Source organism: Struthio camelus, chromosome 15, assembly GCF_040807025.1.
Source record: "Struthio camelus isolate bStrCam1 chromosome 15, bStrCam1.hap1, whole genome shotgun sequence".
Classification (NCBI taxonomy): Eukaryota; Metazoa; Chordata; class Aves; order Struthioniformes; family Struthionidae; genus Struthio; species Struthio camelus.
This window is the reverse complement of record NC_090956.1, coordinates 10,101,712-10,128,815: the sequence shown is the minus strand read 5'-3', so window position 1 is coordinate 10,128,815 and position 27,104 is coordinate 10,101,712. Positions and strand designations below refer to the sequence as shown.

Genomic DNA, 27,104 nt, shown 5'->3' with positions numbered 1-27,104 from the left:
TGTCCTCATGCAAGCTCTTAGCCCACAGAGGCGCGAGGTAATGCGTTTCTGTGGTGTAGTTTTACATTATAATTAATCCATTGCAATTGAGGGCTACCATGAAGGGAGCTTGTCCTGCTTTTGCCCACAAGTTGATGTAGTGGAAATCACTTGTGTATTTTGGGGAGTGGAAGATGCAGTGGTTTAGTTTTCCACCAGCAAGCTGAAACAGTTTGCTCGTTGGCTGCAAAATCCCGAGCCCTGGTGCCACCTGGGGAGGCAGAAAAAGCGCTCAGAGGCAGAGAAAGAGCGCAGCCTCTCTCCGCAGCACCTTGCAGTTAGCTGGATTTGGGGTACTTTGAAACCTCATCATCGTTTACCTGTGTAAAAATGATTTGCCATTTAATAGCTCCTTGTCAGAAAAGCAATGTTTCTGCTGAGAGTTAATAAAATTTAATACCTGCAAAGGGGAACAATATAAAGCTTTCATGTTTATCAGTTTCACTGTTCTGGGCTGCTTAATCTGAAGGGATTATTTTTGGAGTGAAAATAAAAATCAGAAGACATGTTTGGGCATAACGTTCCTCTTCTGATGGATATTTTACAAAATATTACGATTCTACGTCCTTCCAATTTTTAACCAACTACCAAGTTTAAATGAAGATACATGTTACTTTCCTTCATATCTTTTTCAATTATCACTGAAAGATGAGGAAAAACCATAAACTAATCTGAAAGATCTGAGGTAAAGCTTTCATAAGCAAGGTATTTTGTTGACGTTACAGAAAAAACAGAGGCCTCTGACTTAACAAGATTGCACTCCGTGAAAACCTGAAGATTTTACCTCCCTCTGTTAGCACGTCTGTCCCTTTCCGAGAGGATTTTGCTTTCCTGGCAAAGCTTGGCTCAGTGTCATGGCTTTAGGGGTGAGGGGAAGGTTGGTTTTCATCCTACCTTTTTCTTTGGCTAGGTTTGGAGAAGCAGCACAGTGTTGCCATCTGAATCTTCATAATTAGACCAGTGTATTTTCCCTTTTCCTGTGGAGCGGGATTTCCTGAGCCATGCGTTATCAGCAACGTGGAGGCGCTGCGTTGTTAGAGGGAAAAGTCTGGTTGCCAGTATGATGTGTCATTGCTGTCCACTGGCTTAGAAGTAGGATGTTGAAGGAAGGGTATGTCAGAACTGGATGCTCCTCAGAGAAGTGGTTCAGATCAGATGACGGAAGGAGGACACATCCAGCCTGTCAGATATGTAAATGCAGAAGAGGAATTTGCAAGGAGATATCAGCGTGCAGAAATTGGCTTCCCTAGTTCTTTCTCCTGTTTACTTTACAAGAAAGAGAATCAGAAGGAGGTCTCCCCAGTGGAATGTGATTTGTCTTACAAATGTTGGAATCATTGCACCAACCACCAGCTTGAAATAAGCCGAGTGCAGTATTAAAACTGCTTGCAAAAGCTCATGACTTATGTAAAACAGATGCCTTTATAATTATAGTCCTTTCATATTAAAAGATTGTTGATTGTCTGTAACTTTGACTTCCCAGTGTAGGTGTTCTCCTGAAACTCTTAATTACGTGACTAATATACTCATTTCTGTAGCTTACATAAATTATTTGAATAAAACGTTCTATATAGCGTGTGTAATTTTAGGGGCTTAGCTGTTAAAGTGATGACAGTTACTTTTGTATTACTCCCCCTCTGACTAGAAAACAAAGCATTTCAGAGTTTGTCTGCTGAGGCTGCCTAGATGAAGTTTGTGATTATGGGTCAAATAGACATTTTAGAAGGAAACTATAACGTGTTTTTAGAAGGGTTTACTTTTAAGGGCTGCAGAAAAGTAGTTGTCAGCTTTAATTACATTGTGACTTTTGCTATTGTAGAGCTGGTACTGTGACCGAAGAACCTCAAACGAACCCTGATAATCCTGTTTTTTATTTCTGTAGGACCATCCAGAACAAGGAGTGTTATTTCTTGTGCGAGGACTACTGAATGTGATCCAAGATTACACTTGGGAGGATAACAGTGATGACAAAATCCGGATTTATACCAATGTTTTGCATCTGCTGTCTGCAATGACTCAAGAAACATATATCTACCATGTAGATAAAGGTAATATATAAGGATGATCCTGTATTTCCGCAGTGCAATTTGTGATGTTGCATTACAGCTGAATCTAGATAACGGTAGTCAAACTTGCACAATGGATTATTTTCCTACCCAGGTCTACGTATTCTGATTTAAAATAGTCACAGGAGTTGGCTGCCAAGTAGATACACAATCTATTCTTGAAGTAAATCTGTGAAGAGTGGTTTACTTAGTTTGTTCGTCATGGTGTTGATGCAGGTGCTTAGGACTATAGACTTTTCAAGTGAATTATCAGAACTTCATTTTTACATGTACGGAGGGTTTTTCTTTTAGTTTGAATTATCAGCTTGGTTTATGTGTATTATTAATGCTTCATGTGCATATATTAACAACTCTGATTCTCCGAATATAAAGCCCAGTTTTCGTTAAGTGATGTATTGGCTGTTTTGAAGGCGGGTTTTCACTTTTGGAAATTGTGGTGGTTACTTACAAAAATCCTCAGAATAACAAAAAAAGAAAAAAAATTTGTACAGATTTTACATTTTGTGAAATGGCCATAATCTTTTGGTAAGAACATAATATTTGCATTGCTCAAGAATGTAGGGGTTTGCCTCTTGATCACAGAGGGTCCACTAAGTTACGGTAGAATTAAGTCTTTTAAAGCATGCTGACAAGATTAGCCAGTCTGCGAGTACCTAACACAAGCTACTTTTCTTTTTTATTTCAGTTGTGCAGGGCTTTCAAAAGAAGGCAGGCTAAAATACATTCTGAAGCTCTTCTGGTAAATAGTCTGTCAGAGTTACCAGTCATGGCAAGAAGGTCTCTTGCAATTAGCAACCTACAAAATGGTCGTCAGTTGAATCGCTAGTCCATAGTAAAGATCTACTTGTTCAAATTCTCTAAGGGAATGTGGTTTAGATTCTTTCTTCTTTTTTTTCTTTAATGAGTAAAATAATCGCATCACCCCAGGATGCAAGCATTAAACGCTTGAAGTCTGGTGGGATATTCAAATGGAAAGTGATCGGAAAGTACAAATTAGTAATTTTTCCCCTGTAGTTGGGCAATGGTTTTCTTTTATAGATGGACCATATATATTAACTACTTAAAATGAAGTTTACTTGGGAAAAGGGGATCACTCTTTCTCTTATGTATTATTATTTACCTAGAATACACTTAAATGTATAAGTTTCTTGTAACTTGCTTCTTAGAAAAATGTTATTTAAGTGGACATGCATGTGATGTTTAAAAAAAAAAAAAAAAAAAAAGAAAAAGACCTATTAAAAAACAATATAAGTAAGTGAGGCCAAAATACTTATTTAAAGTCATGGTTAAATAGCTCTAAAAACTTCAACAGTTCTCTCCTTTAAAAAAAATCTTTAACGTCTCTAAAATTGAAAATTTACTTTCTGAATTTGTCACTCTGTCTTTGAGATCATCAAGGTTTTATTTTAGAAAAAATAGATATATTTATTTTACGCATTTTCCTTTGAAAGTCTGTTATACTGTGTAAACTATATAAACTGTTTGGCCGAATCCTGCTCCCACTGAAGATGATGACCAAACTCTTCTAGGGTAATGGGGTCTAGGAGCCTCTGTCTATGGAAAGTGCAGAAATCGGCACAATGTGTTGCTTTGCATTTGGAGTCTAGCAGATATGTATGAGCCTGGCTGTATCTCTAGTAACATAGGACAGGCTTTGATAAGCTAGGAGAAGCTTTTTAGTTTTATGTTCCTGAAATCAAGAAAACCTAGTAGTCAGCCAAGTGGTACGCGCTTAAGCAAGATTGTTTTGTGCATGCTGGTTATTTTGTAATTTCCAAATCTGGTCTTTTACAAATAGCTGGTGTTTTCAATAGCAAGGAGATGTGCAGCTTTAGCCAGTCCTAAGCGTGAATTCTCTCTGCAGTTGATTCCAATGATACCCTGTATGGTGGAGACTCCAAGTTCCTGGCTGAAATTAATAAACTGTGTGAAACAGTGATAGCACAGATCCTGGATCATCTCAAAACCCTTGGAAAAGAAGAGGTATGTCCTTATTCAACTCGATTCAATGCGGAACGAAAATGACTTGAGTTAAATAAACAGACCTTCGTCTTGATCAGGCATTGGCCTTTTAGAAAGCTCTGGGAACTTTATGAGAGGGAATTAAGTAGTTTTACTCCCTTAAAAAAGGGAGCTGATCATGTAGTCAGGCCTGTGGTGGAAAGACCTAATGATGTGAAAGAGATCATGTAGCATTTATAATCTATTTTTAAGGTGTGGGCTCAAATTAATTGCTGGGGTGCATGCTATATGTGGCCAGTCTGTACACGGACAGTACGGGAGGCTGCTCTGGTGCGCGGTATTGTCACTATTCTGAAGGTGCATCAGAGGATGTGTTTTTGCTGCAGAGCAGAATGGTGATTGTGGAGCAGCACAGTAAGGTTAAAGTTAGCTTTAAATTAACCAATTTGAGTCTTAGTGCAGTCTGGCTGCAGGAAGCATGAAGCTCAGTGTGGGATAACTTTTTTCTTTTGATGGTCTTTCTGTCTATAATGAGCTCCATGGTGCTGTTGCTGAACTGCTATTATTGACAAGCTGGAGAATTTGGGGTGGTGCCACAATCACTCCTTTGATTGCAATATAGTTATGTCTTCTGTTGTTATTCCTCCTGGCTGTCACTTTTCTCTGTCCATAAATAATTACTTATTTTTTCCTTGGCTCTAGTGTCTTGTTTTCTTGCCAGCTAAATTAGAGCCTAAAATGCCCACTTATGTAATGGGCAAACTGAGAATTCACTAGATAGTCTGTTACCGGGTAAAATACAATGGAAATCTTTTAACTTGTAAAAGTTTTGAGTCCTGGACACTAGGATGAATTCAGGACAGAGATGCAGAGAGAGGGAAAAGGTATTCTCGCTTTACCCTGTTTTTAGTGCAGGGTTATATTAGATAAAGAAGAAATCTTGGCAGTTTATTGGATTTCTTGTTTGGAGTTCAAAGGGTCTGAAAGATCAAATATTGTATCAAATATTGTATGTACAATACAATGTATTGTATGTGAGAGGCAGGTGACTAACATTTTCCATGTTACTGAAGTAATGAGAACGTACTGTTCTGGAATCTGTTTCTGAGATTCAGACCCTCAGCAACTTTCTAATTACCCCTAGTAAACTATTGCATATTGGTTAGAAATCTTGTGGCTTGTAGTCTGGAGCGGGAGGGTGAGGGGATGATAAATTTGATAAAAGGGAAGTGGAACGTCTTTGATAGACTGTTCGGACAGGAGTCTGTGATGTTTACCTCTGCAGAATGTATTAAGTGATATACATTTGGGGACCGCTATGCAAAGTTTAGCCTTTTCTCTGCTTTTGCTGTCCTCCTGAAGCTATTGTGGAGATTCAAGGTGAATAAATTCTCTGCTGAAATGCCTCTACATCATTGTATGCACCACCACAGTGAATGGCAGTTCTTTTCAGGACAATAACAGGAGAAAACCAACGCCCTGCACAGGAAAGGATGCCCAAGCAAGTATTCCCTGGACATCTTTAACAGAGCTTGGCAGGACTTTGGGTTATACATTAGTTTTTTGTATCTAACTCTTACATAGAGTATGTGGGTGAGATGGCGTATGTAGGGCTTGAAATCTGTAGTTTCTGAAAGGTTTTTTTTTATTCTTCGCTTAATACTTTGACTAATAAAAGATGCTGTATTATTTCATTGAAGCAGTTACATGGAGAGCTTGATTTAAAGCTAAATGATGTGGATGTAGATCCTTGTTGTGCCTTTGTTACTATGATTTTGGATTTACTGCTCTGTCCATCCTCATTTATAAACGGGGTGTGTTTAATTTGCTTTCTTCTGTAAAAGTCCTTGAGAGTCTTACATATTGTTGTGTAAGAACAAAGACTTTTTAAGGAAGCTGTTGTTGCTAAGGAGATAGAGGTGGTGGGAATGTTGTTGAAATTACATCCATTTGTGCTAAAGTAAAGCCTAGCATAAAATCACCATGACATTTGGATTGCTTCTGGTGTTGGCAGCCTTTTATTACTTGTCTACTTGGCTGCTCATTTACGTGAAGAAGCCTCTGATGATGCTGTGTTTTTTGGTTCATTTCATTTAAAAGTGATAAAGAAGAATAATTTTTTTTTTCACATAATACAATGCTTTCACCAGAATTACAATTTGGAAGAGAATAATGCATCTTATGTTAACAAGGCATGATCTTTTAGCATTATTAAAGAACGCTTCATTTGTGAGATGTTGCAATGTTTAAACTGAAATTTTAACTTTGGACAGCTCTGTAAAGTTCAAGCTGTTTCTGGCCATGAGAGTATGTATCAGTGGTTCCTTTTTCTGCCTTTGTGTGGATGAAATCTTATACTCCAGGCTTCTTAGAAAGGTAGATACCTAGCATCTTGCTTCTCAGTGATGAATGTCCACGCAGAGCATACTTCACCCGAACGCTCCTTTTGATCCTAAACGTTAAGACCAGGTAGTTGTTGTCTTCACAGTGCCATGTTAGGATGGCAGTCGTTCCTTGTGCTGGACTTTTTATAGCAAGTATTGGGAATGGCGCAGTAGCAAGCAATCTCTGGCTTGCCTACTGATGGTTCAGCAAGGTGGGTGCATTGCAGTGAGGAACTGTAACTGGTTAGTGCGCGTCAACTCCAGTTCCCCTGTCGGAGAGTTGCGGGGTCCTAGCTTCCAAACCAGTCCTTCTATTATGCCATGGTCTCTGGCATGATGGTGGAGTTTGAAGACTAGAAATAGTTTAATTGGGACCATTATCCTGTCTCGGCATGCTTGTAAGACAATTGGCGAATGGTAGAAAACAAAATTAATAAATTTATTATGATTCTGCTAATGGCCTACAGCCAAGATTACAGGGTATGGCTTTGAAAAGGATGGTCTTGTCCTCCGTGAACTTCCAGTTCCACATGGAGAACATTTTTGTTGGATGAATTTTATGGAGAAAGCTAAGGTTATCAGTGCTATGAATACTGAAAAATTTTAAAATAGCTTAAGGATTTTGAAATAGAAAAGAACTTATAATGGTGCTAGTTTAGAGCTAGGAGTAAAAATACGTTAGCCTACCTTACTTGAAAGATGAGTTTGTGCACTCTGCGCCAGCAGGACTTCCCATTGGCTCTGGGTACTCTAGGGAGAGGTTCTGGATTGCTCTTGTAAGTAAAGTATCTACAGCAAAGCGCTTTCTGCTCTGGTCATCTCTGTGTGCTGGAGGAGTGGTGAAGTAGGGTAGGTACCGCGCTGTGTGGTACACGAGCTCCCAGCTTGGTAGTTGGTGCTTTCTCTTCCAAAATCAGTATTTCCTTTATGATACGTGAACTTGTATCGACTACCATTTGTCCTAGGCACTCATTTATCGCACATCAGGACAGTTGTCTAATGAGAGGGTTTATTGCAGACTTGAACTTTGTCTGCCTAATGCAGCTAATGATCTTTCCCGCTGATTAACAGATGTTAAAAGGTTCCAAAAGGGGGCCCCACATGAGAGCTTTTAAGGAAAGGAAAGGCTGCCTGTTATGGCCTTATTTAAGTATATCTAGGTTTGGATCACAAGGACATCACCGCAAGCACCACAGTGTTGCAGGAATTAATGTCAAACTGGATAGTTCAGGTAATACCAGCGGACAGATGCTATAGCAGCGCGGAGACTCTGCCTAGACTGTGGTATTTAGTACCTTGAGGAAGCTTTTGCAGCACGGGCTGAGCTCTAGGCTGCAACAGATGGACTTCTAACAAGTATTTGAGCCAGTTATTTTAAAGCTATACATGGGAGTGCCTGCAGGCTAGACGCACCTTCAGAGGAAGTGACGTTATGTAAATGCAAAATGCTTTTCTGACATAAATTTCAAGTATCCTTATATCATAGATGTCTGGCAAAATTCACTGAAGGACAGGAATGAATATTTGGATTGCTAGCCAGAATTTCATGAAGCACAAAGTACGTGGTCCACTGTATACAGAAGTCCATTTTTCTCTGTTATGCTATATGAAATTAGGAAGTTGTTCTGCACTTTGATGGAGGGTGTAACATATAATCCCAGATCAAGGGATCTTGTAGTTTGTATTTTATTTCATTGTCCTCAGTATTATTCTAAAGGTTATGGAAAACATGCTGCCAAGAAGGCAGGCAGTTCCTTTTGGTGTGGGAATTGTTAGTCCCATGATGTATGTGGTTGCCAAATAGTTGGTCTGTTCCTTTCTGTTTGCTGCCCATAAATACATCCTGTGAGTTGGAGTGCCACCCACAGTGCGGTCTCTGTTCTGTCAGCAGGCTTGGCAGCCCGCTGGCATGGGTTTCTCACTTGGGTTGGAGGTCAGTGCCGTGTTGCACAAACGTTCCTGTTTGTCAGCATGTGAAGTCCTGTCCAGCGCTCTCTGTTAATTTTTAGACATAGTAGGATTTACTGCATACCTGAGCTTCTCTCTCTTCACTTTGCATTGTGTAACAGATGGGATCCCAAAATCCTGTCTGTGACTGTTAAACCTTCCCCAGTATCCTGGGAGTTAGTTATGTGCATCACAGTCTTCCAGTTCTCTTCAATGTCTTCCTAGATCCTCTTTGAAGTATGGTCCTTTTTGAAGTAGATGTATTTCAAATGAGTTGAAATACCATCTGTATTTAAAAAAAAAAAAAAAATTGTGTATTTGCATAAATGTTGCCTGGAAAACCTTGCTAGTGATATTCAGACTCCTGAGTACTGCTGGTTTTGTATTCTGCCCTATAATATAACTGTCCCACTTCTTACGGGGGAACCTTGAAGCAACCTCCGGGAACCTCTTTGAAGTTTGTATTCAGTGGAAGATGAACAGGTATTCGATGATTGGGGAAAAAACAAAAACCGAACAGGTAACACCTCATTTTGCTAATCCAGGCTGCCTGGTGATGGGGCAGGAGGGAGGCTATATGTCTCGTGAGTAACATGACAAAACACAGGCTAATAGGCTGTATACTCTATTCCCCCCCCACAAGGATGTTAGTTCTACAAGAGAAATACTGTAGTACTTAAGCATTGACAGCTACTCTTTCCATTGCATGTCTTTCAGAAGCGTTTGTGCTCTTCATGATACCATTGCTGGGCTTGACTGTTTCTCTATCTGGTAGGGAGTACAGTTCAACCCTGGATAAAATAGTGGTTGTAGTTTCAGCCTGTAAACAGGAGCCACTGGGATGAAAATTGCTAGAATATCTTAAGTATTGCAGGACGATCTCTCATCTTGGTAGTTTCATGTAATTAATTCAGCGCTTAGAGAACTTTTCTTGGGGCCTTTAAGCAGCCCTGGAAGCTGCATTTGTGCGTGCGATAGCTGTGTCACAGCTCTGCATGCACAGATTGACTGTGTGGCTCACGTGCAGCAGGTCTGATGCTTCTGATCTGAGGCGTACTGTGTCCTCTTTTCTGGCTAGACGGTTCTTGAATGGCGTTCTCGTCTTTCATATTTATTTGGAGGACTGATAGTTTGGTTTGTGCTGTTTCTTTGATTAATAGCATCTGACCTCTCTTCTATTGACAGTGAGAAGTGAAACTAATTTACTTCCCATCCCTTAGGGAAAGGGCACAGGCTGTGCGGCTGCCTTGTATCGTGCTAGGAGAGCGCACTCCCCTGACCCTACCTTCTTCTCGCGCTCCCTGTAACTCTGAACCTGAACACTGCTAACATGCATTGAACTTAGAGGGGTGAGGTGTTAAATTCATTGATCAGGGTGGTGAGCTGGCAGTCAGCTCGGGTCTAATTACTTCTCTGCTGCTGCTGTTTCTGTATAAGATGGAGCTCTGCTTTTAGCAGTGGTCGGTCTTGAGCAAAAATACAAAGCCCAACTGCAGCCAGGCAGTGTAAACAAATAAATAGTATGTCTCAGATACATCTAATAATAATTCATCCTTCTAGCCTTTTTAAGTTTATTGGATAGGAATGGGCAAAAGAGGAAGTAGAACATTTGTAGATCTGTAGACCTGCAATATTATCTTGATTGCTTCCTGTTTACACTCACCCCAAATCTGGGTGGTAGCAGCATTTAAGTTTGGTACAGGATTGTCCGAGCCCCAGAACTCCTCTGTAGAGGTTGAAGGGGATGGTGCTCATCCACAGCAGATTACCACAAAAGGAGAGGGTCTCTCCTCAGGAATTTTAGGGAGGGTAACTGCAAGTGTGGTGCAAGTATGTTGGTGTCACTTAGGTCTCAATGAAAGAATAGCAGGAAAAATCTGTCATCAGAAATAAAAGTAGAAATAATTAATTTGTAAGACTGCTGGACTTGCATTCATCTAGACTAATGATCATGGTATCTAGAAATTTAAAACCGTGCTGACTTGAGGTAAGTGCAAGGTTGGTTGGTGGGAGAGTGATTGTTTTATGCAACGATAAGTCATGAGGGTTTTTTTTTTTTGTGTGTGTGAACTGCGTAGTAGTATGTTGTGCCAAAGTGCTATGAGATACAGGAGTCAGGGGTTATTTTGATTTGCAGCAACTTAGGTTAGTTCAAAAGTGGACTCAATGAATATCACTTCTTCTGCTCATATTCTTCCAGCCACAATTATTGACAGATGTGCATTACAGAAAAATTGCCTGCCCCTTGCACTTTTCTGAGCTTCTTGTCTCTTAGGTTATGCCAGGTATTTTAGGATGACTGCATGATAATGTGAGGTTTGTTTTGTTTTGTTTTCTTCGTTATAGACTCTGAAGCGACAGAGCCAGTTAGCGCTCTATTTCTTTAACACTATTTTAGCTCATGGGGATCTACGAAACAACAAACTAAACCAGCTTTCAGTCAATCTCTGGAATCTTGCTCAGAAACATGGCTTTGCTGACACCAAGACCATGGTAAGGAAAACAGATAATGCAGAGAAATCTTAGTTCTTAAGATCTCTCCCCCCGCTCCTCCATTTGGGAAAGGTAAAATTACTTGCTTGATCTAAATAAACCTGACCTCTTTATGAGTTGCTCTCTTTAAAAAATGTTTTGAATGGGATAAAAAAAATCTGATACCTCAGTAAATTACAACAGCATTTGCATGAGGGAGGAAAGAAAACATAACTGGCAATTCTACTTTGAAGTCTTTTCAGAATAAAAATAATTGGTGGCCTTTTCCATTCTGAGCACTGAATAAAATGGGATGGAAGTTCACGTCTCAGTTTTCCGGTCTGCAAGTAGTTCTTGTCAAAAACAAAAACCCTCTCTAGCCTGGGATAATAGGTGGTACTTATTTTTACAATGCTTTTTAATGGACAGGCAACCTCGCGTATTTGGATTGGTCTAGTGTCCTTCTAGCATTTTAAAATGTATTTCACACATTAATTTAAAAAACCTGAAGATGATGGGTCCTAGAACTTTTTTTCAATTCAGAAAATATACGCTTTAAGAGACATACAGCGTTTTTATTTAGTGGAGGATCTGCATGGTCTAGGCTTGGAAAGTAGACATTTTTGAGCCTTGCTTAAGGGAGATGTACATGATAGCCAGCTCTGGAATGAGAAATGCAAGTGATCATGCATCCAGTGGAACTTAGGGAAATCAGAGTTGGCTGAAACGCCTTCACATGGCATAAATGATGGATTTTGAAATGAGAAAAGACAAAGACTAAAAATCTCAAACTCTCTTCCTTTTCATACCCAGGTAAAAACACTAGAATACATCAAGAGGCGAAGCAAACAACCTGAAATGAGTCACTTCACAGACTTGGCCCTTCGGCTTCCTCTGCAGTCCAGGACCTGATGAATGCTGCTTTTCCAAGGAGATATCTGTCCAGAGGGCATGTATCCAAGGCCATAAATCTAAGGCCATAATCTTCTAGTTTTTGACTGGAGCTCAGTGTATTTTCATTTTACTTACAGCATGACAGATTTACTTGGACAAAGGTAAAACTGTTCTGAGGGCGCAATAACTTGATCTGAATTTTTGTTTCCAGTTCTGCCATTACGTTCTTATTTTAAATGCTAATTTAGATTCAGTAAAAGATATTTCGAACTTCTGTGGTGGCAAAAGCCTTTCCAAACCTAAACTGATGTTATTTTAGTAACGGTGGAAGAAGACAATCTGCAGAGATCAATTCACTGCCTCCAGACTTCATCTCACTTGTAGAACAGTCTCTCTCCGTGTAAAAATCAGTGTCTCAATTCGATAATCCTAATAAGTCATCTTTCCACTTGGGATGCTGCCAACATTTGTATGGTCAGTTCCAGTAAAAGAGAAAAATGGCTGAGGTGTTGCTGTTCTAATTTCTGCAATGCATTTTCACAGACATGTTTATGCTTTCACTTTAGTTCAGTGGCATTTTATAAAATGGAGGGAATCCTTAAATGCTATTTCAAAGGAAAATAGAAACACATTCAAAGTACTCTGTATTCTCAAAGTGCACTGTGTGACTGAATAAAACAGTTAATTTACAGTTCCTCTCTTTGTTCTGGGGGAGTTTCTTTGTGTATACAGCACTTATCACTTAATTATTCTGGAATTTAGTTACATCTTCTGCTGTACTGTGTAATAAATTTCAGTCTCATTTCTGTCCTGTGATAAAGAACCATACTGAGGGCTTTTATTTATTGCTACTTTTGCTTACTGGCGAGTAGTTTACTGAGCTAAATCTGTATGTGGATAGTAATATATATTTTGCACAAAAAGGTTACTTTGTTAAGGCTAAACATGTAATCAGTTTTGCTAGGCCCGTATCTTCAAGGAGTTAGCAGGCTGATGAGCGTTAATATGTCACCCAAATTACTAAACATTCCTTCATTGTTCCATGTTTTTCTTCTCTTGAGTGGCTATGGAAGCAGAGTAGATGTATGTATTTTGTGTTCAGGTTGTAAGGGACAAAACCCTTGTAACATAGGCTTGTATAGACTATATGTATAAGCAAAGTAAACTATAGGAACTCTAGATAATTATGAAGTGGCATCAACCTGCCACAGAACCTTTCCAACCTTCAGTACATAGCTATTTTAATTATACTGACTTTCCTTAAATAACTTTGCATAAAGCACACACTATAGATAGTGAAGTGGCAGTACTGCAAATGTGTTATCATATCCCCCTTTAATTTAGCTTTCCTTCTTGCTGCAGCCGCACACAACAACTCTCAGCATTAGGTAGATGATTCTTCCTGTTGGGCTTGGAAACCTAGCCCACAAACTGGGTAAGTGAGATTAAACCCCGAGTTCTCTAAGCAGGCTGGTGGGTCATAGTAAACAGCTGTGGGTGAAGGTAGAAGTCCCTCTCCAGGGGCAAATGTGCTGCTATAAACCCAGAGTGGAGTTGTTTCAGATTATGTGCAATGGAAACTCCTAAGGCAGGCTTACTAATGCCCCAAACTCTCCTCTTCCCCATATGTACAATTTTTGACTGTTGTCTTTTGAGCACAATACAACTTTTGGTTTCTTTAATGATGCAAGACTGCCATGTGAAATCGTATCCCACGTTTTACTTCTGTTTTTATTAGTGCAAAAGTAGCTCATGGCAGGCAGAAAGCTCTGGTTAGTTATCGGGAACAAACTCTAAACGTATAGTTCAGAGGCTAACCCAACCAATCTAATTTGGCTTTCTCCCAGGCTTAAAATAGACCTAATGTTTTTTTCTGTATATAGCAAACATACAGACCAGACCAAGTCTGACTACTTGAACCAGGCTTTTCCAGATGACTTCCCCCCACCCCGCCAAACTACTCCATTTACATATGCACAGTTTCATCAAGAGCTAGGGGCCGGGCCATCCACAGAGCTATCCTCCAGCAACATAGTGGTGTTTACTGTATAATTCTAGAGGGGGAAAAAAAAAAGTCCTCCTCTAAAGGCAAGGCCAGAACAAATACTTCAGCATCTTCAGCACAAACAGTGCAAGGAAGACAAGTCCAAGGCTGGGTTCAGTGCATTTTGGGCAACTCATGAGGGGGAACATTTCCAAGGCTGGCTCTGCAGCAGAAAGCCATACGTGCCTGTTCCTCTCCTCCTAAAGGAAGTCACTAGTTGACGTTTTCCTACCTGTTCCTCTTACTTATTTATTGCTGGACAAGTATTTGAGGGCCTGAATTCAGCATTTGTCTTAAATCAGAAGAGAAGATGGAAATGTGAGGGGAACACGTGCTCCCTTGGCGCTGTGGCGCTGTTTGTTGCACTGCTAACAAAAAGATGCAAGTTCTAGGTGGTAAGACAGCTCTGCTGTCTGAATTTATGCAAAGCACAGCTGAAGCCAAGAAAGGACTGTGAAGCCAGTCACTCAGTTTTGAGAAGCAGTGGCACAGAGCAAGTCCCTCACCTGAGGTAGTGGTGGTTTTAAATGATGCTGCAAAGGACAGAGTTTCCTCAAAAGTTAGCTCAGACCCTCCAAGAAGTGGTTCAGCATTTCCTGCTTCCCGTGTTTGGGAATGGGTCAGTCCATGGTGACTGCTTACACTAGAGCCTCCACATCATTTTAATTTCCCCTCAGGAGTTGCCCAAAGTGCACTGGAACCAACTACTGCTTTGTTAGCACAGGTTCTGCCTGGAGGCAGCCGCTTTTAGGTAGAGTGATCCAAGGGAGAAGGCCTTGTGGAATTAGAGGTTGCCTTAAAGAGAGTCAAGAATAGTAGATGAGCAGGTATCATCTGAGCAAAAAATGATAGGCGGTTCAGCAGAAAAAAAGAGGAACTGAGTAAGTGGAAATAGTAACCCGACCAGAGGAAGAGGGAGTTGCTGGGGTTTTTTTTGTTTGTTTGTTTTTTCCTCTCCACCCTCCCCCCCTCAAGTAGGCCACTATTCCTACTGTAGGCGTGGATGGAAGAAAAGTTCACTTTGTCCTGTTTAAGAACTGGAGCTACAGTGAGACTTCAGAGAACAGTATCTCTCAGAACAAATGACAGAGCCAATACTAAAATATGACAGTTTTCCACTATCTTTTCATAACTTCAAGCAAGACACTGCTAGACTGTTCTGGACTCCTGAATACATACTGCAAATAAACATGCAACTGCCTTTTTTTTTTTTTTTTTTGAACTCCTAACAAGCCAATGAAAGTGCAGTTTACATGACTGAAAAATCCAAAGGTTAGAAATTTCATTCAAACTGATTTATAGTGAAACCCATAAGCACCCTATTAAAATTCTTGCTTTCTATAATTTAGCAAATCTAGATCCATGTAGTTGGTGCTGCTATCCAGAAAGCGTTTATCTTCATTTACCCAGATGAGCACAACTTCTTGAAAATGAAACTGCCACAGCATAGTAAAATACACAGAATATTCAACAATATTCATTATTGTAACAAAGATGCTAAATAAGAATCCACCTTCAGATTAAAAATCCTCCTCTTGTCCAGTCTATGGGTGTATCAGTAGTTCTTCAAAGTAAAAAGCCATCGCTTCGCACCACTCCCGGAGTGCAAAAACGTGAAGATTTTACCAAATACTAAATCCCCTTTGAATCACTGATGTAGCTAATTATGAAATCAACATCATAAAAAAACATTTACCAAGCTGCAACTTGTTGCAAGCTTTGCCCACGCATCTTCAGTCTTTGTTGAAGGCTGCCTCTTGCCTTGTAAAAAGCATTATAAAGGTTTCAAAAACTTCAGTGTTCAGCTGAAGTGAAGACCCAGCTCCACAGACACTGTAGGATCCAGTATCCAAAAACTTGTACTGAAATTACCTCATAAATCCAATTTTTTTAAACATTTTTGTATTTTATTTCAAGTAAAAAGGGAAAGCAAAAAAAATTTGCTTGTTGAATTTTAATTCTTTTTATTACTTAACAGTTTAATCTTCAAATTTTATAGATCTAGATGTGTATTTGTCTATGTACACTTTTTTGGTGGCAGCAGGTTGGAATCCAAGACCAATTCTTCTGTGTTGCTTCAAGTCCATTGCTTTATCAAATTCCATTTTCAGGGCCTGCTGTAACTTCTCCTCCCCTTCCCTGCTCAGAGCCATGTTTGGTTTGTTTGTAGTTGCTGAGAGATCTTGGATAGACATGGAGCCCTTTTTAAAACCGCCCATCAGTCTAAGAAACTTCATTCCTCGGTCAGGACTTTGAAAAGCAGCTGTACTCCACTGGCCAAACTTTGCATCCTGTGAAATAAAACAAAATTAACACTAAAATTAAATAACACCAAGGCTAAGGAGCACACAGCCAGATCTCTCTGGCCTGAGAACAGAACCAGCTACTGAAACTTAGGCAGGACTGATAGAGCTAGGAAACAGTCATTCCACTTGCAGTACTTACTTACTTACTTACTGAGGTATGTGATAAAAGGATGACATAACCTTGCATAAGTGCATCTACATTAGCATTTCAGTTCATTTAGCCTCGAGACAAGGTTTAATGCAGTTTCAGAATCTCCCCTCCCTCTGTAGAAATCTGACTTTTCTGCTCTCTGGAGAGTATTTAGCTCAAAGAGCAAGACCTTCCCCTACCATTTCTCTTATCCTAAGACAATTTTCAGACTTAATCATCTGTCTGTCTCTTTCACTCTGTCACTTCTTAGAGCTCTCTTTTCATTTTCCTGCTGTCTAGTTAGGTAGTTGTTGTCTTCAGCAATGTTTTGTTATGTTAGTTTTGGAGACGGCGTTCCATCTGGTTCATCATATGCTTTAAGTAACAATTATGTTCTCATTCCCACAAATCACTAATTACAAGGGTGCAAAACTGAGGACACATCCTTAACCAACAGGATTAAACATAATACTCTTAACCCTCCCCTCCCTCTCCGTTTGCCATTTGTTAGCTCTGCCCTTCACCGTGTTCAGGATTTTAGTTTGTTTGCTCTCATTGGCTCCTCTCTGAGGAGACAGGTAATGTCTCAAGTACAATTGTAATTCAACCATTTATTTTTGTGGATAATCCAAAATACATCATATGGTTTAGGAAGTTTATGAACTTTTGGCTTCCCTAAGAACACGCTTCATTAGCTAAGGATCTTATTTGACTCCTAAGCTAGGAGATACGTAGTCATTTCTAACTTGTTTTTGGCAGGACCGCTACTCCTATTTTTTCTTCAAAATTGGGGGTGCCGTTAACAGAAGAATGTTTGGTCATTAATTAGACTGAGATGGCTACATCAAAGGGAAAAAAGTGGATTTAGTGTTGTGTTCACGTGAGCCTGACATCCTTCCAAATGAACAGCTGTAGCTTGCATGAAACAGTCATTCCCTCCTAGACAGCCAACACGACACACAGTATGCTACACAATATTGGGAGGCAAGCTGTAGCAGCAGGTTTTCTAGATTACAAAAATGCAGGGCTAGAATATCCTTCGTTATTGCAGGCTAGAATACTTACTATTAAAAGAAAGCCTTACATAATAACAACTTAGTATTTTTACCTTACTCGAAGACAAGCTGCTGTAGAAGCCGTGGTCTGTGACACAGGCAAACACACACACACACACAAACAGCCCCCCCCCCCATTTGTTCTCCCCTTGGAATGAGAGACAGATACCAGCACACGTGCAGAAATAACTGCAGCTTTTCAAACCCCATAATTTTTTTTAAAGTGAACTGCTGGCAATCACTACATGTAGCTTTTGCTGCAGCATTTCCAGCTTACTCTTTGTGAAGCTCATGAATTAGTTTTCATAGCTTTTGTTCTTCAGGGAACTAATAACCAGTGACAGTTCCGCATCAGAGAACTGGGATTCCCTGCCAAAGATGTCATTTTCCTCAATGACTTCAGAGCTGGGTAGATAGTTGCAGTTCCAGAGCTCTGGCGTAGTCTGCCTCCCACTACACAAATTTACGTTAGTTGTTTCTGGCATTTGTCTGAGGTATGTTTCTACTTTCTAGGCATACTGTCAGTCTTGTGGAATAGTTCTGCAGACAACTAAGAATCCTGAATTATTTGTAAAGCTTTCTCTCCTCCCGAATGGCCTTACTGTGCTAAAGGCTACTGCAATAGTACTGCTGTGTTACTGTAAACCTGTCAGGACACAGGCTGAGTAGGCTGCAAATGCAAAGAACAAAGAAGCATCTTTCAAAGAGGTGGAGGCGAGATGTAGAACGTTCAGAGAGGACTGACTGTAGGCATCGCATGCGTGCACTTTAAGTTGTCGTCCTTTCCGCTTTCCAGTTGCATCCCCACTGCTGAATGTCCTCAAATTCTTTCACATAACAATATAGATAAAATTCAGTGACAGCTATATCCATGGCGCAGCATTATTTATATTTCACAATAAGCAGAAAATGATTTTGTAGCAATTTATCTTGGCTAATTCTCCAGAGCAGCCAGAGAAAATGTTGCTTTTCAGGACTGATGATGGGATTTAGAACTCTGCACAGCTCCAACTGCTGTTGTAGTTCACTGCTCTGCCCCCAGACTCTCTTGAGATTGCACTAATTTGTTCTATAGCATGACCTTAAATTTACAGTCGGAAGGAAGACTGGTGTGCCAAGCCACGTACATGATCCGCATACAGAAAAGAGTGCGGTGCATTTTCAGGAAGTAGCTCTTGACAATATATTTTTATCAGATCAAGGTCTCAATGTATACATACCGGTTCCACTTTGGTACTGAAAACCTTAGTTTTGCCAGATTCTCTATCAATTTCTTCTTGCAGAGCTTGCCGTCTCACCTAGCATGCAGAAAAAACAGCAAAAGACCTCATCTTCTGTGTGTTACTTGACAGTTAATTTAATTCACAATGAAAACATGAGAGAAGAATAAGATGATTAGATACCTTCTGTATTTTAGAAGGGTAATTAGAAAGTTGCATTTTATCCTTTTACATGCTTAACTCCAGAACTATGCTTTTTACAGTGGCATTTTAAATGAACATTCTGCTGTATCAAATACGTTTAATCCTCTAACTGCAGGTAGTAGCTACACCGAAACTGCCAACAGTGACGAGAGGCCAACAAAGGTGTATTTAACCTAATCAGCCAGTTCAAGCCTTCTGACATTCACTGGAGCTATACATTTTGGACTTAGCCCATGGAAGGTACATTTTAAGCAGAGCTCTACCCACTGCAATTTTGGCACAGACTAACAATAAAGCACAACACTTCTTGTTTCAAATTCTGTGCATACCTTAGATGCTGAACTGCTTTAAATTTTACAGAATTAAGACAAAGCATACCTTGTCTATATTAATTTCATCACAGTTTCCTTTTTTTTCCTGCACAATAGTTACATCATCCACATGTTCCTGTAAAACAGGAAAAACTTGTATAAATATTATTATCCATTCTGCCTGTTAGAATTTACATAGCTCTGACCACAAGCATAAGAACGCTGAGCAATATGGCAGTAGTACTTTCGGGCAAGAAGAAACAGTCAATCTAAGCTGGGAATGCCAACTAAACCTGTGCATTTCTCTGCAGAGATTTTCTCCAAGAGATATCCACTGAAAGTGTGCACAACAGAAATCTGGGGAGGTTTCATCCTTTTTTGATAAAAAGTCTGTAAAAAAATCTGTATGTTAAAATCTGTACGTTAAAAAGGACCTGCCAAAATCATCACACAGTCAACTCCGCAGGCAAGGTCACTTCAAATTAAACAGTTTTATAAAAGTTAAATTTACAAGCAAAACGAGCAGCAAAAGGAGCAAAAGTAAAAAAATAAAATCTGTAATAAGATAATGGCCCCTCTGAATACACAGGACAAGCTCAATGAAGTATGTGGGTCCCACTGCCCACTTCCACTACAAACGGAACGAAGGCAGCTAGCTGCATTGTGCTCAGGACTGCACAAACACAGAGTGGAAGATGGTCCCCTAGGAGCTTCCAGCCTGGAGAGGTAAAGAGTGAGGGGAGAGGTGTGACACATCCACAGCGTCCCCTGCACTGACAGCAAATAGCGTGCAAGCTCCACAGTTGAAAGGGAGGAGTAGGAAGATGACGTTAGGGCAGCTAAGGCAGGAACGGAAGGGGCAGGGTGGCAGGAGGTAAATCAGTGGCAGAGTCTTGAGAGAAGCCAGTTACTGGTAACATCCACAAAAGGCAGCATTTTGGCAGCTTTTGCTCCCACTGGCTGGAGTTTCTAGCTCATTGCCCTCAATCCTTCTCTTCCAAATTTGTAATAAGATTTTTGGGCATCCAGTGTAATAAGATAAGTAATAAGTCCAGGACAGTGGTAAATTATAGAGCCATAAGCTTTCAACCAGCCTGGAAAGGGTGGCCAAAGGGAAGATCTATTGATGCAGCTAGCACAATAACCCAAGCATGAGATAGCCAAGGAACATTAAGACAAGTAAAAGATTTGTTACATCCTTCCGCCAGCAGAGGCTGCTTTTATTTTTTCGAGGGTGTACAGTTTTCTTTAAGCAAAGCCATTAGGGATTTAACTCATTTTCCAAAGCTACCTTCTGTTCATTGGTTTTACATACACACCAGTATATCCACCATCAAAAATTAGGAGAGCTCATTCTCTTAACTGAAAAAAGAAATACTCAATTTACTTCTAGATGACCTGGTACTGTCTTTTCAGATCTCTTAAAACAAGTGGAAAAACTGTGGTGACAGGATTCTGCAAACAGCTGCAATAGGTTTTTTTTTTCCTTTTTAGCTTGAAGGGTAGGTGGCAGGCAAGCAAAGAGGACGTGTGCACCCCCATCCTTGCTAATTCACAGCATGTTATTGGCCTGCTGGAGATTATTGAACACCAAGAATTAGCAGGATCAAGCCTATCTGGAGGTGAGCCAATCTCATCTTCCCCAGAACTGCAGGGAAGAACATTAACACATTGTAGGATTATGCTATGTGCAAACAATTTCAAAGAACTGAGCTCTGTAGCACAGGAGATACGTTTGCTGTATTTTTCTCAGTTGATTCCCACTGGACTCTGTAACAGCAATGAATTCCCTTAAATATGAGGCACTCCAGGCTTTGGGGTAGCATCTTTGCTATGAAGCAAAGCATGCTTTCTTACAAGGGAAAAGAACCTATGCATTTGTGGGCTTTCTGTCCTTTTAAGAGTCAACATCTAAGCACAATGCCTGCCATTAAAAAGATGAAGATTTGTTCATTCTCATAGTTGTTTCCTTTTAACGCGTACAGAAAAATCGTGAAAAGTTCAAGACCCTAGTCTGTTCCCACAGGCATCAATGGCAGTATTCACTGGAGTGAAAGAGGCCTGAGCCTTGCCCGCCCACAGCTGGCGTATATTCCCTCCCACACCTGCTCTACACTGCTGGCCAGATGAATACTTAGGCAGGCTGCTGGTGTTGTGCTAAAGGTGGTGCAGTCAGACCATCAAATTGAGGGTAACTAGCAATAGCTCAACTAATATTATTAGGAAGACATTTCTGGAAACGTCAGCTGTATTTTCACATCTTAACAAACAAACTAGAAACCCCCCCCCCCCCCCCCCACCACCACCCCGTCAAGGTTTACTACGTAGTGACTGCAGGAAGATTACTTTTCACACCTAACAAATTCATTGTCAGTGCAGTCAGTTCTCAGGTACATTAATTTTTCCCCAAAATTTCTATACGTTGCCATACGACAATCTCAGAGCTATGATTTTGTATGTTTTGTACTAGCTATCTTTTTGCTTTCTCTGGATTATTTCAATCTCCTCCTTACTCTGCTGAGTAATGACATCCAATGAGACAAATGTGAATCTTTGATATCAAGTGAATATCACTCCACATTGTCTATAAAAACTCACTACTTTGCTTGCTGCAGAGGCCCAGGAGAGGATTTTTAAAGGAATGCAGCAATGCTTGAGACACACTGTAGACTGGAAAACGTTTCAGGGCTGCGACACCAATAAATACCAGACTGACGTTATCAGCAATTTATTCCAGTAATGTCACTTGGCCTAGCAAGAACTAGATTTCTTCAGAACCGATTACCCAGAAGTTAAATCTTGAGAACCTCTCTGAAGTAGCTTTTATTATTTACATACAGAGCTGAACATGGAGAAAAGAAACAAAACATGCATCACCCTACCCCCTTCTCCTCAGTTGTTTGCAAGGCACTTGCTGCGTTTTCCATCACAATTGGTCACCACCACCATGCAACTGTACTTGTCATTCTAAGGCTTACACACATTTGCCTTCACACATACGTGAGCAGCTGCAGGAATCCACATAATGTCTAACGGTCTCAACATGGCAATGTCAATTTAATTAGAAATTATACCCCAGCAATAAAACCACCTTGTCCTTTGAAAAGGTCAAAAGGAAAAACCTAAGTAAAGAAGCCCAAGCATCTGCTCACTTACTGATAAGCATACACGCTCCCAACACAAACCTTTCTGGAGAAAGCCTGTTTCTATGTCTCTAGGAAAGCTGAAGAACCTGTTCATATACACTGGCATCTATATTTAATTATTAGTACTAGACCCCAGAACGTTTATAGATTTCTGTAGAACATGAAGAAACCACATAAATGAGCGTGTAACAAAGCAGAGCACATACTATGAAATGCCAACAGACTCAGGAAACATTTCTAAGTCTCAAAGGTAATTTAAATGTTAAACCATGTCCAGTGGACCTGCCTTTCAGCTGGAGTCTAATACACTGATTGGGGGGGGGGGGGGGAGGCGGGGGGGGAGAAGGATGGGATTCTTTAAACTCTCCACATACCTGGAAGACTGGGTAGGAACCTACACACCAGCATCTTCTCTAGGAAGGATGCAGGTTTTACTTCTGTACACTGTGGAGCTCTGAGCTAGCAATTGCAGAATTAAGCAGCGAGGCAGCAAGTACCGCTGCCTGCTCCATCCCTCCCTTACAAAAATCTTCAGTGATGATTTATTACCTAGTGCCTATTTCAATACACTAAGTATTCACAGTTCTCTACCAGCACCAACTGGAGCTCAGTTTCTCATTACCTGTGGGAAATAAAGACAGGCTTCTAAGGATTTGCAACCAGCTTTTTCTGAAAGGTGTTTAAGCACCTAAGGATAGGAATAGACGCCCACTGAATTTCTGTGTGTCTCACAGCTTAACTCCCAATGACATCAACATAGGCCATGCACATAGGTGCTAACTTTAGATGCTTAGCTTTAAAAATGTGACACTAAGACTATCAGAGAGGAAGGAGAAGAAAGTTTGGAAAAAAAAAGAAAAAAACACAATAGTCTAATTTTCAGAAAATTAGAAGAAACCCATGTATTTCAAATCTTTCTTTTTTCTTTCTTTTTTTTTTTTTTTTTTTTAAGACCTCAGACAAGCATTTCTGTTTTCCTTGTTATCGCACCAATTCCTCTCTGCGTGTATTTCACCACAAAAATGGCAATAGTCTCTTGGATGGGATTTCCTTTAACAGCCAATCAGTCTGGACAAAGTTCAAGTTACCTTCAATTTTAGTTTACACAGCTCTCAAATGTATTTATTTTTGTCTTGCATAGATTTTTTTTCATTAAAAATTTGTGTTATCGAGAGTTTTCGTTTAGGTTGTTCTCTAATATTTTTCTATCAGAATTTATATACCAATGTTTTAGGCCTAGTCTATATTTAAGGTTTTCTGTAAAATTGTGTCAAAGTGACAGTATGTTCTGGCTAAATTTCCCTCGTTTTGAACACTATGCAGTTCCAGCAGCAGCAAAATCTTGAGGAGGAAGAGTCTAACACACACAGTTAGATGCACTCATACCAATATTCTCTTAGCTGCTCAGAGTAGATGACATGGTATTAAAATCCTGGCCTATATGAGCATTGCCACTCACTTTGACAAAAGCAACTGCAGGAGCAAGAGGAGAGAATTTATATGACTGTAGATAATAGTTTTGTTTTTGTGCCAATACCTGCTACTAGTTCTAATACCTGATTTATGCATCTTATGTTTCTGCAATCGAAACACTAGATGACTACAGCAGTAGGCATTAAAAACCACTGTTCTGTCTGTCATCACTGCTGTAAGCTGAAATCAGTAGACTGATCCTTCATGCCCTTTCTCACACCCCACAGGAGGCCCACCACTCTGCTGACCTAAACGCAACCTAAGGGTCTGAGCAGGCAGAACAGCTTGCAAAACAGGAAAGCGTCTACCTAAAAATCTTTTGATTCTTTAGCAGAAGGGTGCAAAGATAACCTCTTATTTCCTACTTACCAATGCTTCATTTCCCGTGTTTTCTCTTTTGACCTTTTTCTTTTTTAAATTTGCTTTTGAACCTGGTTCTTCAGTAGAATCCCGTTGTACTTTTTTTCTTTTTTTAGTTTTTTTGTCAGAGAGCAGATGATTGTAATTACATAATACCCTATCCACAACATCCCCTGTGACACATTCAGCTAGCTTGGTTTCACTCTCGTTGTTCTTTTCATTGCTTTCTGGTAGCGTTATTTTTTTGCTTTTAGATGTGCGGTCCTCACTTATAGCAAATAATGAATCAGTTGTTTCCTCCTCTTCTTTTTGAATCTTCTTTTTCTTTTTCTTCTTGGTCACATCATTATTGTCCTTGATATTCTTCCTGTGTTTTTTTCCAGAAAGCTCTTTTTCTTCAGACTCAACTTCTTGCTGTGCAGAAAGAGACTCATCAGGAACTCTATGCCTGTAGTCCTGATTATCTTCACATATTAAAGAGGAAACATCTTGGCTTTTCTTCTTCTTCTTCTTGGTTGTCTCTCTGAAACTTTCAGAGTTCTCAATGTTATCCTCTTCCTCTTTATTCAGCAACGTAAACTCCTGGGAGTTCTTTCTTTTCCTTTTTCTGAAGTCATTTATTGCAATGTGGCTATCATAAACTCCACAGACGTTGTCCTGACTACATGTCAGTGGTAAAAAGGAGGCAGGCTTATCTTTTTTCTTCTTCTTCTTCTTTCTCCTCACATAACTCTCCCCATCATTCTGGATAATATCTGTTCCATGGTTTGTGCCAGTAACATCTTTTTCTTGTGAAGTGTTTTTGTGTTTTTTTTTAAGCTCTTTTTTTGATTGTTTTTGTTCGCTGTCGTGGTAGTCCTCTAACGCTAAAGAAAAAATGCTCGTCTTCTTTTCCTTAGTTACTTCGCCATCCCATTCCAAATTCAAAGCGATGTTCTTTCTGCTTTTCTTGAAAGCAAATTCATTTTCCTGAGTACCATCTGTATGATGATTTGAAAGGCCTACCTCGCTACGCTGATTATTCTCCAACGATAAGAAGGAATGACGGTGGTCTTTTTTTTTCTTCTTTTTGATAATTTTAATTGGTTCCTCTGATTCTTCTTGTGGTTCTAAATCCAGATGGCTTTCTACATTCACAAAGCTTTCAGAACGTGCTTCTTCCTGAAATTCAGAGCAAACTTTCTTTTTCTTGTTTTTCTTCTTCTTTGATTTTAGTTGGTCTAAACATTCATCCTCTTCTAAACTTTTCTTTTTCCTTCCTTTTGTTTTTGCCTTAGTCTCAAACCAGTCATCATCCTTAGTTTTAATGACAGTTTGAACATCTTTCTCAATTTTAATGATAGTCTGGCTCCCACTATTTTTCCCCTTTTTCTTTTTTTGTGCAGTTTCCTCATGAACTTCTTTTCCCTTTTTCTTTATTATCATTCTGAAAAACACAATAAAGATGTTAGGGCACAGCTTTGACAAGACGAAGGAAGTCCTAGTCTATTTGATCTTCCTTTATTCTGAAACCGTTCCATACCTCCGATTGTCCCTAGCAGTCTTTCTCCAACTTCACAACATGCTTTCTGTGATGCAGGGAATCAGAAGTGTACGCGGCACTGAAAATACAGTCCACTACAGTGAAGTGATGGTTTTTTGTCTTGTTCTTTATTGCTGCCCTGGTAATTCCTAACTTTCTATTTGTCTTTTTGACAACTGCTAAGCATGACATTTTCACCAAACTATCTACTGCTCAAAGACCTTTCCTAAATGACAGTGACATGCATGTATAAATACATCAATCAATATGTACCATTAAGGGTTTTTTTGCATGTATGAATCACTCTGCACTTATTTACACTGTACTTCCATAATTTTATTGCCTGGACACTTAGTATTACAAGATCCTTTTAAGGCTTTGTTATTACCTTGAATGTGATTTTGCTATTTCATGTCCTTGCTCTCCATTTACTTTTTCAGAACGTTTATGCCACGGACAGGTTACAACACAGACCCCTTTGGAAATCCTCTGCTAACGCTCCCCCTCCCTGTGCTGTGAAACCTATCGATTCCCACTTTGTTTCTCATCTTTTAACCAACAATTAAGCCACCGAGGGATTTAAGTGCCTCTTGTAAGGCACCCCATTAAAATGCTTGGGGGAAAAAAAAACCCAAAAAACCACCTAAGCATACTGTGGCACAGCTGCACACCTTACCAGCGCTCTCGAACAGAATTAACAGACGGGTATGAAAGCGCCACTGTTGGCTCATTCTGCCCTTCGGACGGTTTCTAGCGGCCTGCAGGGCACGGACGGAGGCGGCTCTCCCGGCCGCTCCGCGCCGCCGAGGCAGGACTCCCGCGCTGCGGGCAGGACCGGGGCGCGCCGGTGGGCCGAGAGGCGCAGGGCGCCGCCAGCGCCCGCCGGGCCGGGCCGGGGCTGAACCACAGCGGGAAACGAAGGGCCGGGGGGGGGGGAGAGGGGGCACCGCCGCGCCCCGAGAGGCCCCGCAGCGCCCGCCGCCGCCGCGCCACCTCCGCCGCGGGCGCGGCCCCCGCCCCGCCGGGGGGCACCGGCCCGGCCCGCACAGCCGCAGCGGCGCCGAGGCGGCCCCCGCCCCGGATCCCCCCCCCCTCCCGGGGCCGCCCCCGCTGCCCGGGCCCGGCCCCCTCCTCGCTGCGGCGCGAGCGGGCCGCGGCGAAGGCCGCTGCGCTGCCCGGCCCGACCTCTCGCTGGGAGGCGGGAGCAGCTGTGGAGCCCTGCGGCGGCGCGCGGGGGCCCCCCGGGGGCGGCGGCAGCGGCGGCGCGGGCCGGCAGGGCGGGGAAGAGGGAAGGGGCTGCCCGGCCGCGGAGCAGCCGCGGGTGGCGGCCGGGCGCCGCCGCTTACCTGCCGCGGCCACATGCGGCGGCTCAGCGCCGACCCGGAAGGGGAACGCGGCCGCGCCGCCCCGCGCATGGCGGCGCCGCGGCGGGCGTTGCCGTGGCAACGCAGGCGCCATGGCGGCAGCGGGGCAGCCGCCGGGCCTATGGGAGCGCGTGTGCGCAGGTGGGAGCGCGGCCCCTCCCGCAGCCGGGGCGGCGGCTCTCGCCGGCCTCCTCAGCTGTGGGGG

At 41.3% G+C, this 27,104-nt stretch overlaps 3 protein-coding genes across 9 annotated transcripts in view; 2 read left to right on the top strand and 1 right to left on the bottom strand.

The window, feature by feature from the left end:
• The window catches only part of VPS35L (VPS35 endosomal protein sorting factor like), a 61,784-nt gene extending 49,326 nt beyond the window's left edge, over positions 1–12,458 (top strand). For both annotated transcript variants that reach the window (XM_068908761.1, XM_068908762.1), the window contains exons 28-31: positions 1,922–2,087; positions 3,970–4,088; positions 10,745–10,891; positions 11,684–12,458. In XM_068908761.1, the coding sequence (XP_068764862.1) occupies positions 1,922–2,087; positions 3,970–4,088; positions 10,745–10,891; positions 11,684–11,782 (531 nt within the window). In that variant the 3' untranslated portion in view covers positions 11,783–12,458. The remainder of the gene's footprint in view (positions 1–1,921; positions 2,088–3,969; positions 4,089–10,744; positions 10,892–11,683) is intronic.
• Positions 12,459–13,464: 1,006 nt separating this feature from the next.
• KNOP1 (lysine rich nucleolar protein 1) lies at positions 13,465–26,992 on the bottom strand. Of its 5 annotated transcripts, none has more exons than XM_068908763.1 (5): positions 26,882–26,992; positions 24,023–25,439; positions 19,102–19,170; positions 18,520–18,597; positions 13,465–16,099 (listed from the first exon to the last, which is right to left on the bottom strand). In XM_068908763.1, exons 2-5 carry the CDS (start codon positions 25,436–25,438, stop codon positions 15,788–15,790), a joined length of 1,875 nt encoding a protein of 624 aa, XP_068764864.1. In that variant the 5' UTR covers position 25,439; positions 26,882–26,992; the 3' UTR covers positions 13,465–15,787. The 5 variants fall into 5 exon arrangements, with proteins under 5 accessions (XP_068764864.1, XP_009681721.2, XP_009681722.2 ...); XM_009683426.2 differs by lacking the exon at positions 26,882–26,992 and adding an exon at positions 26,212–26,520; XM_009683427.2 differs by lacking the exon at positions 26,882–26,992 and adding an exon at positions 26,207–26,512.
• The window catches only part of IQCK (IQ motif containing K), a 43,936-nt gene continuing 43,797 nt past the window's right edge, over positions 26,966–27,104 (top strand). Inside the window, exon 1 of one of the 2 annotated variants that reach the window (XM_068908768.1) lies at positions 26,966–27,040. In XM_068908768.1, the coding sequence (XP_068764869.1) occupies positions 26,992–27,040 (49 nt within the window). In that variant the 5' untranslated portion in view covers positions 26,966–26,991. The remainder of the gene's footprint in view (positions 27,041–27,104) is intronic. The other variant, XM_068908769.1, reaches the window with a different exon arrangement.